General features: G+C 50.6%; 2 protein-coding genes across 3 annotated transcripts in view; both read left to right on the forward strand.

Annotated features, from left to right (window-relative positions):
- The first annotated feature begins 248 nt into the window (after positions 1 to 248).
- HOXA3 (homeobox A3) overlaps positions 249 to 16,635 on the forward strand; it is a 33,225-nt gene continuing 16,838 nt past the window's right edge. Inside the window, exons 1-2 of one of the 2 annotated variants that reach the window (XM_042816590.1) lie at positions 249 to 1,060; positions 14,809 to 15,013. The gene's annotated coding sequence lies outside the window, so the exon portion shown is untranslated. The remainder of the gene's footprint in view (positions 1,061 to 14,808; positions 15,014 to 16,635) is intronic. The other variant, XM_042816591.1, reaches the window with a different exon arrangement.
- HOXA4 (homeobox A4) lies at positions 10,969 to 13,770 on the forward strand. The gene is made up of 2 exons (XM_042816598.1): positions 10,969 to 11,624; positions 12,122 to 13,770. The coding sequence occupies exons 1-2, from the start codon at positions 11,027 to 11,029 to the stop codon at positions 12,451 to 12,453; spliced, it is 930 nt and encodes a 309-aa protein (XP_042672532.1). The 5' UTR covers positions 10,969 to 11,026; the 3' UTR covers positions 12,454 to 13,770.

The following is a 16,635-nucleotide window of genomic DNA, read 5'->3' on the forward strand; positions in this document are numbered from 1 at the left end:
TTTTAAAAAAAAAAAAAAAAAAAAAAAAAAAAAAAAAAAAAAACCTGACTGAAAATCGAAAAAAAAAAAAAAATGATGATGATAATAATAATAATAATAAACTTTCTATTGTAAAGTTTTCGTGATCTGGTTTGTGCAAAGCAAAGAGCTGCGCTGCCTCTGCGCGCTCCACGGGCCCGCGCGCAGCGCCTGAGCGCGTTCACCTGAGCGGCCGGGCTGCGCTGCTCCGGGAGCGCTGCTGCTGTGCTGCTGCTGCTGCAAAGTTGGAGCAGAAGTTCCTCCTTTAATGGCCGCTCGCTAAGGTGGAAAGCCGCCTCGCAAGGACAGCGATCGACAGCCTTTGTGGGCTAAGCGAGCGTTAGCCGGTCGCTGATGGCTGAACAAAACTTGTGCTTTGTTAAAACACGCTGCTAAGTCCGAGGCGTGCTCGCCCCGCTCTAGCTTTTCTCCTGTGGTCGCCTTAAGAATCTTTGCGGGGCGGCCACGTTAGAGCCCTCTGCGCCTATTAGTAACACTCGATCGCCACGTTCCCACTTTTCGCCCTTTACGGATTTTTTTTGCTTTCTTCGCTACTACGGTTAGTTTTCTATAAGCGCGATGTTACTTACCCCGTCAGAGCTTGAATGGTTAACTCTTCCCAGCTTCTAAGAGCAACTACAGATTTGCACATTTACTGACCGGTTACATTGATGCCTTCCCTTAAAAGTTATAAAACAGTAAACTTTATAAGCCCCAGTTCCGGCTATATGACATTTGGGTGCCAAATGAATAGGGTTTTGTCTATGAATTAGATCGTAAAATCATCCATAGCACAGACAGATAGGCTCACTGGCTATAAAAAGTCACGTGGTGCCATTAAAGTAAGTTTTATGGTTTTGGGGAGTTGACATCCAACATTATATACCACATAACATATAATCTCACTGACGCTGGACTTCATTTGACTCTTTTGCAGGCTACGTGTGCCTCCTGGCCATTCACATTGTCACTTTTAGGTACAGAAGTATCCAAACCACAAGTTCTCAATACTGTGTGAAAAAATGGCTCCCTGCAAATCGAGGTAAGTTTTGTGCACAAGTTCCTTAAAGTTTCTCTGTGCCGGGGGAGCCGAGGCTCCTGCTCGCTCTTTCTCTTCCCTTTCCCCTCTTCCTGTGCCGAGGTTCGGGGCTGTCCCCCCGCCCGGGGCAGCGCACGCAGCCCCAGGTTGAGCGCAGTGCTGCGCAGTGCCCCAGCCCCGCTCCCGCGGCTGCCAGCGCTCTATTTTAGCGATCAAATCAAAGTAAACCACAATAAGCGACTTTGGCAGAGATGGATTTTGGGGCCTAGCTTTAATCACTTGGACTACCGCAGAAGATAATTACTTCCTTCGCTCCAATAGACTCTCCAAGTTTGGAGAGGTTTTGTTTAGCAAGGAGTACTTACTGCGGGCGATTAAAAAAAAAGGAAAACAAAGTAGATAGGGCTTGATACGATCTGGGCAGTGCCTTCAGTAGGCACGATAGGGGTGGAGGCGTGATGATATGGTAATCATCTTCGCATTGGTGAAATGTGTTGCACATCAGAGCAAGTATTAAAATGGCACGGAGCGTGCTGGAGTGCTTAAGATTCCTCTTTTCTGCACTGGGTCGTGTGGGAAGCTTTAGCTATGTAGCTAAGCCCATCCGCGAGTGTGTGCTGTGCTTCGGGTGTGTGCATTTATAACTCCACTGCAACTTCTTTTTTTAGTTTTTTTTTCCCCTCAGCTTCTATCTGTAAATATAAGAATATAAGTGCGTTCGAGTGATGCGCGTGTATGCATGCATGTTCCGATCTGTGTGTACCCCTGTGTAAATCCGAGCACATGCCTCTGTTCTTGTGCTATTGGTGTCTTTATGTGTACAAAGGGTGTGTATGTGTGTACACATATATACGTTCCAGAGCCCTTTTTTTTTTTTTTTTTTTTTTTTTAAGCAAACCAATTGAGTGTAACTCGTAGCATTAATACAAGAGACCACAGGTCATTAGAGTACTTCAAATTATGAAATACGGGCTTGGTTTATTGAAGATTGTAAATATCCCCAATGCTCTGCTCTCTCCCTCTGCCTTGTATTGCTGGCTGCCATTGTGGGGTAGGCCCCAGCTGCGTGTTTACTTCCACATTCTTTTTATTTAAGTGGACTGTTCTCACTAGAGTGTGATTACTCAGCAATAAACTTTATGGCCGGATTTAACTTCAGTCTTTGAATTTCCAGGACTTGAATGAAAGGGTGAAAGGAGCTCTGTCTCTCTTTGGTAGCTGCAAGGCCTGATCCTTACCCTCAGAACGAGTGATCTCAGGGGTGTGACGGACCGGTGGGGGCCGGGGCGGAGATCTGAGAACGAGCTCCTAAACGCGTCTGTACCCAACTTCGCTGTGAGAACCTCGTTCTCCGCTCGGGTTTGGAGTAGTAGGGATTCAACGCAATCCCCTCTGCAGATTGCATTGTTTTCCTCGATGTGTCATAAACTCGAGTTTCAAGAAGAACGGGGCGGCGTGATGGGAGATGGGAGTCAGGCTTTGATATTGCCCCTGCTATCCCATGGCCAGAGTGGTGCGGTGCGGTGCGGGCTCTGCGTGGCACTGAGAGCGGAAGGGGAGACGGGGCTGCTGGTGGGGCAGGTCGCTCTGGACCTCTGCAGGGTCTGCCCAAGGTCCACCACCAGCATTGCTGTGTCATTTCCCATCCATTCGCCTTAAATGTTAAAGAGACGCTCGCATCTAAGGTTGCAGCAGCTAAAAGATTTCACCGTTTTACAAATATTTAATATTTGGAGTCAACCCCCAGTGTAAGATAAATGAAGTCCCAAGCCTTTGTGTCTGCGGATCGCTCTGTGAGCACTAAACAAACACATATGCATATACTTTGTATTTAAAAAAAATAATAATAATAATGGGAAAGGCTTTAAAAGCACAGACCCAAATACACATTCGAAAATCATTTCCGTCATAAACAGCTGGGGATTTTATAGCTCGCTAGCTGTCAGCTTCATCAATAGGAATACCAGAAAGTTTTCTATGATAGGCGTGCACTAGATTATATTATACGCCATAAAAATTTTATAGTAGGAGGCAAAGGAATGCAAATGCTTTAAAAGTCTGTGCTCCTTTCATATGCGGGTCATTTTCCGTAGGAGAAACCTTTTCTTGTTACAGGGAACCATTCCGGGCGCAAACCGTTCCCGATTACTCAATACACAACAACACCGTGTTGCTTCAAGTGCCTGGTTAACACACAAACACGTCCACGCACACACCCGCTCAACTCCTGCTTTAGGAACCTGGATGCCATCTCGGGTTGTAATGGTCTGCAGCGAAAAGCTTTGCTCCTATTATTTTCACATTTCTGTATGCGGTTTCTAGAGCGCATTCTCGCAATGCTGTGGACAGAAATTCAAGAGCTATGGGAAAGGAAAAGATCACAAAAGCCCAAAAGCGTCTAAACCCGCCAGCACTGCAAGAAACTCTCTAACAACGAGAGAAACTTCGCTGGAAATGACAACTTCTCAGTAGATTCGGCCCTCCCCCGTCCGAAGCAGAAGAGCTGAAGTCACTGCAAACAAGGAGCGCGTTCAGATTTTGCAACCCGCTTTTAAAATTCGGAACTCAAGCGACTCCACACAGCCGAACTGTGCAGAAATATTCCCAGATCCTAATTGTTTTCGGAGTGAAAAATGTCACGGAGAATAATCGCCTGGAATCGAGAGATAGAGCTCTTATCTTCTTATCTGAGCTCTTTTTTTTTTTTTTTTTTTTTTTTTCTTTGGCGCTGTGTTTTGGGGATTAATGCGTGCGAGTTTGTTTTAGTTTAGGCACAGCAAGTGGCGTTCAGAGCACTGAAATACAGTTTACTTAAGCCTTTGAAAGAAATACTTGAGTATAGTGTGTCATGTCCAAGCGTAGGGCCAATTAAAGATTAGGCAACCCTCTTAATGTGGGTAGCCAGTGACTTTGGAAGCCATAACTTTCTCTAAACCAGAAGTGTAACAATTCGCTTGAAAGTCATCCGTAAATTACAGCTCCGCTGCGCTTTCTAACCCCTGCAAACGCCCTAATTGCAGAACATTACAGGGAAATTTTGATTCTGCCATTTCCTTACAGTTAATAAGTGTGTATCTGTGGAAGGGTGACAAAAGAAGGGTTTGCAATCTGCTCCATGGGAAATTGAATGGAACAGATCGCGAGGGGCGGATCGGGAGGTTTCGATTTCAAACCCTGAATACTGGAGCAATGCCTTTTCCCTCCCCGCAAATACAGATTTAACGCATTAGCTGCACACACAAGTAAATCTCCTCACCAAGTGAAACCATCGCTTCGCTTTCTCACCTTTCCCTTCCTGCCCCCCAAATATCCCCGATTTATTGTTAGATAAGCGCAAAAGAACACAGCTCCCACTGTCACCTGATCATCTTCGAAAATATTACCCCTTTTAAATGAAAGCATCCTCACTAACGTCTCTCTGGAAGGCAAATACTCATGGACCGTCGCAGTCACATGCTCGTGGGGCTGCACGCACAAACGACATCGAATCTTATACAAAGGGAGTGTAAAATTCGCGAGGATTTCGCTTTATGGCACACGTAAGGAATCTTTCCTGCAACCCCCCCAAAAATGGCTTTTCAATAATAATATTTGCTATGAAGGTTATTGGGTAATTATTGCAATTTTGTGGAACAGTCCTTGCTTGAGGTGAAGTCTGTCTGCGGATAACAAATGGCAGCCCGTGCAGTTCACTGCCAGGTTAAGTAAATGCAGAAAAGATAAATCTGCACACCCTAGGAATCACCAGCAGAGCTCGCTTTAGACCAAGTTCACAGTCAACTCGTTTGCCTAGACAAGGCTTCGCAAACAATTAGAGTTGTTTCTTTATGCTTAAATCAAGGAGAAATGACTAAGACCCTCGCAGCAGAGATCTGCAGCTTTTCCCCCAACGCCGGTCCTTACGTCCTTCCAACCTCACGCCCAGAACTTACCCAGCATTTCACCTGCAATTGTAACCAAATTGCGCCTTAGAGTACAGGCTTCCCTCCAACGCTGCCGAAAGGCTGTGCAAACTGAATTAACAGCACTTTACAAAGCTGCCAGATTAAAGAAGAAGAAGAAGAAGGAAAGAAAAAAAAAAAAAAGCAATAATTAAAAATGCAAAAGTATCCGATTTCTCATCAGCCAGAAGAAGGAGGAAAAAAAAAAAAAAAAAAAAAAATTTAAAAAGCGGGGGGGAACGGCAGAACTATTGAAACAAACACTGCGAGTCTCTTACTCCTAAAAGAAGCTGCATAGCTTTTGTATATCTTTGTGGTTAAGGGCGTTACAACTGCAGGTCAAAAAGTTGAGGGTCAAAAGTTTACGTTTTGCACCACTCTTAGTCATTCGTCCAGACAGAGTTTGATGTCAATGTTATAGCCGAGATCTTGACTATCAGCACAAAAGATAAAATAGCTTTGAGTTACGTGTGTATCACAGTATGGACTCCAGGTGAACCCTACTGGCTGAATGACCTCAATTACCAAGGAAAGGATAGAAAATTCCTCTTTTGAAGAGTAATGCACGTTGTATTTCATCTTGAATTATCGGTCACATTTGTGTCTGAATATCTCGGGCTCAGCGCGGCAGGTAAACACGCGTGTCCCCCCACCCCAGAGCCGCCGCCGCCTCCCGGGGCCGGGGAGCGAAACGTTTCCCCTTGTTTATTATATCATAACCTGCTTTAAGAGGTTTAACGTTAAGCTTCCTCACTTTGCCAAACGGCAGGAAGATAAGATAGGAGCGGGGCAATTAACGCGCGTATCCATCCCCGCCGCGGCTTTGTTTTTGGCTCTCGTTCCTGTAACGCCATCTGAACCGCTCTTAACCGGGGCAGGACGCGGCCGTGCCGATGCGGGAGGGCTGTGCGGAGCGTTCCGGCCGCAGGAGCGCGGTGACGGCGCGGGGCTGCGGGGCCGCCTTCTGCAACCGCTGGAATACGGTGCTGGCTGCCAGAGCCGCGATTTGGATGGAGCTCCGAGCCTTCTGGAATTACCCGTCTCTTCCCAGAGGGATGGGGAGAGGCGAGGGTTGGTTTGCTTTCTCTCCTCAGCTAAAAAAAAAAAAAAAAAAAAAAAAAAAAAAAAAGAATTTGGTGGAATTTTAGGGGAATTTCTTTGCGCTGAGTTATTTCCACGTTGCTGGCGTTTTGTTTTGTTCTCAGCGCTCGCGTCGGTGTCGAAGCCTTAGCCTAAAGATCTCGGCCGGGCGTGTCTGTGAGGAGAAGGGGCCGGAATCTCATGTGAGGACGGAGGGAGAGGAGACCACTGCAAATGGCAGGTTGCAGTGATGGGGATGAGGGGTGGCTGGGAGAGGGAAAGAACGTTCCGAAATATCCGCTAGCAGCTATGAAAGGTATGGAGGAGGGGACAGTGCCACGAGGAAGGAAGTCAGAGGAAGAGCGCACCTCACCACCATCCGTGCATAGCTGCCTTTCGAGCCCAAAGGCGGGAGCCTGTGCCGTCCTCCACGCACGGGCTAAGCGTGAATTATTTGCCAGGGACACAGCTGGACCGTGGCAGTCGGACGATACTTCTTGGGAACACGTGCGCGTGGTGTGAGATTTCAGATCAGCCCGACTTATTGCTGGAGGCTTTGCCCGCTGTACCTGCCGGAGCGCAGCAAGGTGTGCGAGCATTTGCTCGGCGTGGGGACGTTGTTCCCGAGCTCCTGCTGCTGATCCCTTACAGCGAGCCCTGGCACTGCCCATTTGGAGAGCCTTCCCTCACCGCAGATATTGTTTAACCTTTCACATCTAAAGTATTTATTTGGTGTAAGAGAGAAGCCTGATAACAAGCTAAAAGCCGTGGCCGAATATCTATTTTGCTAAAGAATAGCGGGCAGATTGTTTCCAAGAACAACAATGCGTCTTTGATACACCCAGAACGAAAGCGGCTACTATAACTGGGTTACTCAAGAGTAGGTGACGGAAATCCGTTTGCTTCCTTACCAAAACAATTAGCCACTCGGATTCCATGTTTTTCAGTCTAGCCTAGGATAAAAATATCATTGAGAATATTTTCAAAGAAGTTGAAACTTCGGCTTCGGGAAATACCGAATCTTTCGAATTGGTGTCTGAATTATTCCCTTAAAATAAATATAATAAGAGGGGAAAAAATGAATTATTTGAGGCGAGCTCTTTCTTCCCTTCGGCTCTTTGCTTTACGGCACGCCGCTCTCCGGCGTGGAAGCTCCGGCCCAAAGACCATTCATTTAAAATCCGGGCGCAAATCACGTTTTACGTGTGTTTATTTAACCACGGCGGGACACAGCGAGCACGGCCGCCAAACACGGCGTTGTTGGGAGCAGAGCCGCTGCCGGGGGAGTCCCCGCTTCTACACAACGCTGAACTTGGGGCCCAACGGGCTCGTCCCCCCAATAGCGCCCGCTCGGAGCGAGCTGCGCGCTCGCGGAAGGAGGAGGCTGCCCCGGGGCAGTGCGATCTCCGGGAACAAAGGGGGGGGGAATACAGTCGATACATTCCATAACGTTTACATTTTCCCGCGATTTTTTTCTTAATTTTCCCTTAGAAGTGGTGACCTGGGCAAAGCACCCCGCTATCTAAAAGGCGCTGTTTAGAAGCGCCTTTAGAAGACCTTTTAGAAAAACTAAGTCCAAGGCCGAGGTGAACTTCAGGTCACCGCGTCTAACAAATATGAAAATGTCGCCTGGTGAAGGGCACGCCTTGTTATTTAACAAAGACTGTCAATGTGTAAGATTAATAAGAAACAAAATGCACACGGTGTCACTTTTCGGTCACTTTGAAACTCGGGACAGCCTCGCATTCAAGAGGGGAAAGCTGGGGCTAAATATATTCAAAATGGTTCAAATCAAATTCAACCCAGCCTGCGGGTGCGATCCTTCCTCCTCCTGCCCTTCTCTGTGGTGGGTGCCCGGGCACGGCGAAAGGTTGTCTTCTATTATTATTATCATTGTTGTTGTTATTATTATTACTCTCCTTGTTCTTATCTTCTCTTTTGTAATCCATACGGTTTAGCCGCGGGCGCGGAGGGGAACGAGGTGTTTGCATGCTTCTCGAGAGAAAGGGGAACCCCCTCACCCCCTCTTTGCGTACTCATGAAGCTTCTCTCCTCGGTGCACGGCAATTAACTCTCTTACTCTCAACTTAATTCCAGTGCAGTCCCCATCTCCTCCTCGGCCGGGAGCCCCCAGCTTCAACATCGCTGATTAAAGGCTCCTTCCGCAGCTAACAGAGCCCCTGGCTCCTCTGTAAAAATAAGGGACCCGGCCTATTTTCCCTCTCCTTTTCTTTCTTTGAGAGGTTAGGATGATGCTACAAGTTTGCAAAGGGAAGTACCAGGGAGGGAAAAAAAAAAAAAAGAAGGGAAAGAAAGAAAAAAAAAAAAGGGTTTCAGAGATTGTTTATTACAGCCATAAATCTTGCAGTAAAATGTCGAAACGGCCGTGTGCAAGATAACACTTGGTGGTCTTGGCTGGGTTCTTGTTTATGATAACAAAACCACAAAGACATGGAACAGGCCTTTTGGAGGTCCTGCCTCAGCACATCTCCGCAGCCTGATAGAACCCCGCAGAAACAGGCTGAGCCCGGCACCTCGGGTCACCTTGCAGATTTACGGTCGCACACAGAACCGCATCCTTCTCCGTCCTACCCAGCGCCAGAGCCACACGGTAGAGAGGTGCAGCGAAACGAGTGATCTACGAGATCTAATCGCGGTAAATAATAGGAAGCAGAATCCGCTCAGCTCGCCGGCACAAAGCTGAGCCTACAAATCGGGACAGTGGTTTTCGTTGCGTTTTCTCGTGCCTCGTGAGCACGGAGCCTGGTGTTCCGAGCTAGCCATAGAGCCTCCGGAATTGCCTTATGGCGAGGATAACGTGCCCGGCACCGCAGGGCAATGCATCTGGTGGCGGCCAGCAGGTATTTGTGCGTGCGTGCAGCTCTGCGCCGGGAACGTGCTTTGGGCTTTGGCAATCTTTTTCTTTCTTTCTTTCTCTCTCTCTCTCTCTCTCTCTTTTTTTTTTTTTTAAGGTAATGCAGGTGGAAGCTCTTATTTTCCAATCTGGGTTGCCGTGTTGTTGTTATTTTTAATAAAGCAATCTCCTCGTTTCTGCCCAAAGTGTGCGGCTGCATCTGTGTGCGTGTGTAACCGCATTTCCTCTCCACGCAAAGTAAATAGAGGAACTTATCTGTTACCCCCAGTTAAAGAGTTCCATAGATGTTCTGTTGGAAATGAGTAAGTAAATGTGTTTTAACTCTCTTTACAAATTAGCCATTCGATATGAGCAGGAAATGAGTGATTGTTTAGATAAGTAGTCCAGTATGCCCAAGTGCTGCAAATGTTCGAACATCTTATGATCCGCCTGCAATGTGCGTGTGTCCGTGTGTGTCAAATACAGATCGATACTCCGTGCGCCTACTTGGGTAGAATAGAGCTTCAAATGGAAGTACACGTTCCCATTATCTATAAAACGGCTAAAGACAATAATCTGAATTTCAAGCAGAGTAGCTGTTAATGTCCTATCTTTAGGAGGGCGAGATCTAAAACGCGTCGTACTTAAGCCTGATGTATTAGATGCATTTTCCCACACCGGAGAGTGAGATTACCCGCTCTGCAATTATATTCTCAAAGGATGCAGTAAACATTTCTGTGGGTATATACGCTCTCCTGTAAAGGGAAAAAAAAAAAAATAAAAAAAAAATCGGATAAGTTTGCTTCTAACTTCCTATCTGCAAGAGTAGATGGCGTTCGATAGTATTTTTTCCCCTTAGAATAAGAGCGTAATTAGTTTAACCATCAAATTTCAATTACCTAAGGTCAGGGCGGGTGCCTCTTTTCCCTGTGAGCTGAAAATATCTTTAACAGTCTCAGTTCCAGCAACGCAGCAGTGGCCGGGTGCCCTTTCCCTCCCTCGCCAGGCGTTCTGCAAAGGCGACAAAGATTTCTCTTGGAACTGAGAGTTCAGAAATTGAGCCAGCACCAGGCAAGCGAAGAGAGAGTCTTACATTCGTAGCTGGAAAACGCAGCTCTGCGGGGAGGGATGTTCGCAGAGAGCCCCGCGGCAGCCGGTAGGAAGCGTTTATAGCACTGCGCCGCTCTCCCTCTCCTACCCGTTATTCCCTGCTCCCCGTGTCCCCCGCACCCCACAGTACACGGAGGGGCTCCCCTCGGCCTTCCCGCGACGTCCGCGCTAACTTTGGGATCTGCTCCTCCGGCAAGCAGGCTGCAGGGGGACGGGAGCTGCCGGCTCTCGGCTCGGGGAGAGGTCGCAGAGAAGGGAGGGGGTGAGGCGACCTCCACCCCGCAGCCCCGATGGAAGGTGTTGGGTGATGGGTGCGTGGAGAGTTATTGTGCAACTCCCCACTCAGCGCCTGCCTCCCTTCTCGGGCTGCGTTCTGCTTCCCCTGCCCGCTTTCTGACACGAAAGGAAGAAAAAAAAAAAAAAAGAAAGAAAGGAAAAAAAAAAAAAAAACAGACTAGTGTGAGGACTGTCAGTTCTGGATTAGTTTTATCTCTCTTGACACCGCGAGTGCCGGTCGCAGCCCGGGCGAGAGGAGGCGGCGATGCCATTGAGCAGCGGGCACCGGGAGCGGCGAGGCCCGGGGAGGAGGCGCCGGGAGCGGCCCCGCAGTGGGGCCGTGGGCGCGGAGGTGCCCTACGGCCGCTCTCCCTCCTTCCATTTCCTGATCCGGGGTCCGCGGCCCCGCGCGGTAATTGGCGCTGGCGGTCAGGTGGTGATGGTGTGTCGGGGTGCGTGCGTGTGTGTGTGTGTGTGTGCGCGTTGTGCGCGCTCCAGGGGTGGGAAGAGAGGAAGGGAGGGGAGTGTGGCGGGGAGGGGGAAGCCGGAGGCCCAAACTTTGGCAGCGGCGAGCACTTGACAGCGGCGGGAGGGGGAGAGGGAGGGAGTGGAAGGAGGGGGCGCCGCCGCGCCCCCGGGCCGGGGCCTCGCCGAGCCCAGAAAAACGACAACGCGAGAAAAATTAGTATTTTTGCACTTCACAAATTAATGACCATGAGTTCGTTTTTGATAAACTCCAACTACATCGAGCCCAAATTCCCTCCCTGCGAGGAGTACACGCAGCACAGCGGCAGCGCCGGCAGCTCCACCAGCTACCACCCGCACCACCCGCACCCGCACGCCCCACCACCGCCGCCTCCGCCGCCGCCGCCGCACCTGCACGCCGCGCACCCGGGTCCCGCTCTGCCCGAGTACTTCCCTCGGCCCCGCCGGGAACCCGGCTACCAGGCTCCCGCCGCGCCGCCGGGGCCGCCGGGGCCGCCTCCCGAGGCGCTGTACCCGGCGCAGGCACCCTCTTATCCCCAGGCGCCCTACAGCTACAGCAGCGCCGGCAGCGCAGCCCCGGGCCCCGAGCAGCCGCCCCCGGGCGCCTCTCCGCCGCCGCCGCCGCCCTCCAAGGGCCACCCCGGGCCGACCCAGCCCCTGCTCCCCGGCCATGCCCTGCAGCGCCGCTGCGAAGCGGCCCCCGCCGCCGGGGCCGGCACCGGGCCGGGCTGCGCGTTGCTGCCCGACAAGAGCCTGCCCGGGCTGAAGGGGAAGGAGCCGGTGGTGTACCCCTGGATGAAGAAGATCCACGTGAGCACGGGTGAGTCGCCCGGGGCAGGGGGAGGCCGGGATGCGCCTGCAAGGAGGGAAGGGGGGGAGGGAGCTGCTGGGGCCGGGATGGGCCGGTGCGTGTGTGGCTTTTTTTTTTTTTTTTTCCCCCCCCCCCGTTTCCTAATTAAAAAAAAAAAAAAAAAAAAAAAAAAAAAAAAAAAAAAGTGAGAAACCTTTTGTATCCGGGGTCCTTTATCAAAAGATTTACGAGACGCCAAACTGTTAGGGCAGTAATTATAGCCCCCATAAATTTAATTGCCCTTCAGTGGCTCTGGGCCATGTGTCTTTGAAGCTTTTCTTCTAACCCAAATGCCCATCACCATTTTTTATTGCTCCTCGATTGTCCCCGCTGCCGATAGGCTGTGAAACAATTTTTCTTGCCGTTATGTATCTGATTTGAACCCGGTGTCAAGTTATCCTCTAATGACGATGTTCCATCGCTCCCTCCCTTCTCTCCTCTCCGCGTGGCCGTGGGTGCACGTTCAGTCAACCCCAACTACAGCGGCGGGGAGCCCAAGCGGTCCCGCACCGCCTACACCCGACAGCAGGTCCTGGAGCTGGAGAAGGAGTTCCACTTCAACCGCTACCTGACCAGGAGGCGACGCATCGAGATCGCGCACACTCTGTGCCTCTCCGAGCGCCAGGTCAAGATCTGGTTCCAGAACCGGCGCATGAAGTGGAAGAAGGACCACAAGCTGCCCAACACCAAGATGCGCTCCTCCAACCAGCCCTCGCTCGGCCAGCAGCAGGCCAAGGCACAGACACAGGGCCACCCCCGCCCGCTCGACGGGGCTGCGCCCAACGCGGCCGCGCTATAAGGGGGTTATCGTTTTTGTTTTTGTTTTTGTTTTTTTAATATATAGATCTCTATTTACCTATCTATTGGGGTTGTGCGGCCACCCGCACTGACGGCTGGCCCTTGGGACCACGCAACTGTGTAAAACAAAGCAGGAGCAGGGAAGGAGGACGAGACGTGCCCAGGGACGGGCACACGTTGAAACCAAAACCCGGACGATTGCCTACATTGTATATAGATAATTGTTCCATGCCCATCATTTTTTTTCTATTTATGGAAACCCTCTCTTGCCCTCGCTGTAAGAGTGCTGGATGCTGTCACGGACGAATTCTCCGTACCTATGACGGACTCTTTTTTTTTTAATTTTAAATAGAGAACACTTTACAAAATAAAAGACGGTTCAAAAAAAGCCAGGAGCTCGGGGGACGCCCGCCCGAGGCAGTGACTCGAGTGGCGTAGGACGAGCGTGGCCGTGAGGGGCGAACACGGACCCACGAGGCACAGAGCGGACATGTTCACCTCGGGTTAGAAACTCATGGGAAGCGTCCCCTCCCGCCGTGTTGGTGTACCGGCGCTAACTTAGCTGGGTTTCGGTGTAGCCCCGCAGTAGCTGTGATATGAGTTTTTCTCCACATTCCCAATTGCATTTATTTAAAAAGAAAGAAAGAAAAAAAAAAAAAAAAAAAAAAAAAAAAAAAGCTATAAAGGCTGTGGCTGTCTTCATATTTGGCACCGTCTAAATCGTTTGGGTCCATGTACAATTTGTGGATTTTTGGTGTAATGTATACAGTGCCAGATGCTGGTAATAAAGATTATTCTGTACAAAAAAATTAAACGCTTGAAACACACACGCGTCCACTCCGTGCTGTTTCGTGCACCTTGTGCTCCGCCGCTCTCGGCACCAGGAGTGGAAAACAATGGCCTAACGTGTTGGTGTAACTTAGGATTCGTTTTGTCAATACGGTTATGGTTGCTTAAATGTAGCACAAAGCGTCCCCCGTCCCAACTGCCGTCTGCGAGGAGAGCGCTGCGGGACGGGGAAAGCTGTCTGTACCGCACAGCGAGCCGGGTTCTCTGTAGAACTCGGGGCAGAACCGACCCGGTCCATCGCAGGGCTCTGGGCTCGTGTGCACCGCGCTACAGAGAGACTGAGCTGCTGCTGGGAGCCAATGAGCTCCCATGGCGGACTGTGCTGGAGGAGAAGTCCCACATGCTCGCCACGATAACACTGTAAATCTGTAGCCGGCCGTGATTTATTCGTCCGTTTTCTTCCTATTGTGATTCCTCAACTGGCAGCACTTCTGAAGGGAAATACATGGGCGGTAACCTAAAGTTACTCTAGCTGCCTCCTTCTCTTCCTTTCCCTTCCTTTCTCTTCCTTTCTCTTCCTTTCTCCTTTTCTCTTCCTTTCTCCCTTTCTTCCTTTCTTCCTTTCTACCTTCCTTTCTTCCTTTCTTCCTTTCTCCCTTTCTCCCTTTCTTCCTTTCTTCCTTTCTCCCTTTCTTCCTTTCTTTCCTTCCTTCTTTCCTTCTTCTTTCCTTCTTTCTTCATTTTAAAGACAGTTTCGAACTGTATTGATAGAGCCTTACCAGTGACACGAAACAGGGCACAGCTCAGATGTTTATCTGACCGAGGTTCTTCACGACGAGGACAAAATGGGGTGCGAGGGGAGGCGGCTCCTCGCTGCCCCCGAAAGCTTTCTCAGCCTGAGAGATGGTAGCACAGGTATGGAAAGGAACTCCAGTGCTGTACCTCTCCCAGAGAAGGGCCGGAGGCCAGGCCTCAGATACTTACCGCATCCATCCGACAGGGATTTGGGATCCCACCGTCAGAGGCCGGTGCCCATCGGCCCGGGGGTGCAACCGGTGGGACCCCGCAAGCATTGCTGCTGGCCCGAGGAGCGTGGAGCGCCTCGGTAAGAAATGTAACGTTTCACTGGCGGGAGTATGCTCAGCACAGCAGATACGGAGTTGTAAACACGCTGAGCAAACACTGCTGACTCCGAGCCTGGCCAACGAGCAGGCCCTGGGAGCGCTCCCACTCAGTGCTGTGTGCTGAGCCCCACGTCGCAGCCGCCTCCTCCTAGAGGGAGAGGGATACAGCTGGAAGCGGGCAGCCGCTATCTGCGGGCGTGCAGCTTCTCGTTTTGTTTATTGCTCGAATCCCTTCGCGTATCTCGAGCCAAAATTAGCACAAGCGAGCACAACTCCAGCTGAAACGTATTAACTGGCAGCGCGGGGTTGCTTTGGTGTGCAGCCTGTGCATATAAACCTGGTTTGTCCCACTGAAAAGAGAAATGAAATCACGCTGCAAATAGCATTTTTAGAGAGAACCATTAATCACCTCCTACAATAAATACTTCTTTGTAATTCAACAGCGGTTCTGAAAGGCATTCTCTTGGAAAAGTCTGTGAAGACGCAAAGGATTTTCCTGGAAAGAAAAAAAAAAAAAAAAAAAAAAAAAAGAGTGGTCATGTGTAAAGACACCGCATCTCGGCTGTCTGCTAAAAACATGCACACTCTGTCGGTGGAGATAGAGCGGCGGACTGCAAAATGCCCCACGGCCGATTTTCGTCGTTTAAGGTAAATCTTCCTTTTTCTCCCTTCCCCCGCCCCGGTCCTCTGGGAGCTGCGCGATGCTGCCGGGCCGGGAGCCCTCCGCTCCCGCTTCCATCCCACCCGGCTTACAATAACTTCCAAAATTACGTCGTCCGCCTTAAATTCTCGCATTGTGCTCCCTTTGCTAGGGCAACCAGGAGTTCACAGAGAGGACAAATTTTCTATCCCATTAATTGTTTTTTTTAGAGGAGCAGACTGACCCTTCAAACCCTTGACCTTTAAAGACAGTATTCTTTCTAAGCTGGAGCTCGGACCGCAATGTCTCTTTCTCTCCCTCCCTCTCCCTCTCTCTCCCCTGTCTCTCACACACGTATTTATCTGCTCTCGCCACAAAGGCGAGAGCGGCCCAAAACGCCGCAAGTGGAAGTTTGTCAATATCTCAAAGAAAGACAAAATCACCTCGGAGTCAATTTAATGGCCGCAGGGAACACCACGCCGTTAACCTCGCTCCCCACCTCCCCTCCACCCACCAAGAAAAATGGGAGTTTGCCAAGGTCTCCTTCCCCATTCTCCCGCAATCTCTGCTATACCTGGTGTTTTATTACAGGGGGAACTCGACTGTGACAAGCGCCTCGTGGTATTTAATAACTAGAGCCATTCTGCGTTGGAGGATTACTCAATCCTGTGATTTTTTTTTTTTAACTATATATTTTTTTCAGGGTACTGTCGTCCAACGGACCGTTTTTCGGTGTTAATAACAGTGCAGGGATGGGGGGAGCCCTCACACAGGCAGAGGTTTGACAGAGAGATCTCGGCCCCCCTCCCTCCCCCCCGGGGCCACGCACCGGGACCCTATCCGGGCAGCTCTGTCCCTCCGCTGCCCCCACAGTTCCCCTTAACCCCTCGGTCAAGAGAGGGCGCGGGCCGGGACCGCAACCTCCCGGGAGCGGCGCTCCACATGGAGGTCTCCCGGGGCCGTCCCCTCGGGCTAACCCTGCCCACGCTGGTCCGAGGTCCTGGACTCCCATCGTGGGTAGGGGGAGCTCCACCATCCCCCCCCACCTCAACCCCCGCCGCGCCCAGGAGCCTTCCTGGCCCCGCCCGGGACCGTGCGAAGGGAGATTGTCCCTCGTTGGAAGGTAGCCGGGGGGCTTCGGGGGGGGACGACACCCCCCCAGTACTCCCATTGCCAGCAACATCCAGCCCCCCATCACCCCCGCACTACTGCACACTGCCCCGCGCACCGAGGCTCTGGGATCGGCTGGCTGCTGTGTGTGTGTGTTTGGGGGGGTGCTGCGGGGCTGCTCCGTCCCGCCAAGGAGCGGGACGAGCCCATATTATTCATGTCCCAGCGCTCTACCTAGAAACTGAGGAGCTGTCAAAGGCAGCAGAGATAGGGGACTGAGTACAGGATCCCTGCGCTCGCAGATAAAGGTGTTGCGTCTGTTCTGGGGGAGATATTGAAATTTTAATCTTTAGGGTCACGTGACTCATTAAATAATTAATGCAGATAGTCAGGAATGGATCTGTGGCCGTCAGTCCTCACTAGGAGTCATTCTCTCACAAGTGAAACTCAACTCCTTATTACTGGAGTTTGTTTTTCTTTCTTTCTTTCTTTCTTTCTTTCTTTCTTTCTTTCTTTCTTT

The sequence above is a fragment of the Centrocercus urophasianus genome, unplaced genomic scaffold, assembly GCF_019232065.1.
Source record: "Centrocercus urophasianus isolate 14NV4802_14NV808 unplaced genomic scaffold, USGS_Curo_1.0 seq_16, whole genome shotgun sequence".
NCBI lineage: Eukaryota > Metazoa > Chordata > Aves > Galliformes > Phasianidae > Centrocercus > Centrocercus urophasianus.

Bases quoted from the DNA above. Each gene is read 5' to 3' on its own strand.
- HOXA4 (XM_042816598.1), top strand. From the start codon at position 11,027: ATGACCATGAGTTCGTTTTTGATAAACTCCAACTACATCGAGCCCAAA. The intron at 11,625-12,121 runs GTGAGTCGCCCG...GTGCACGTTCAG, and splicing joins GAAGATCCACGTGAGCACGG to TCAACCCCAACTACAGCGGC.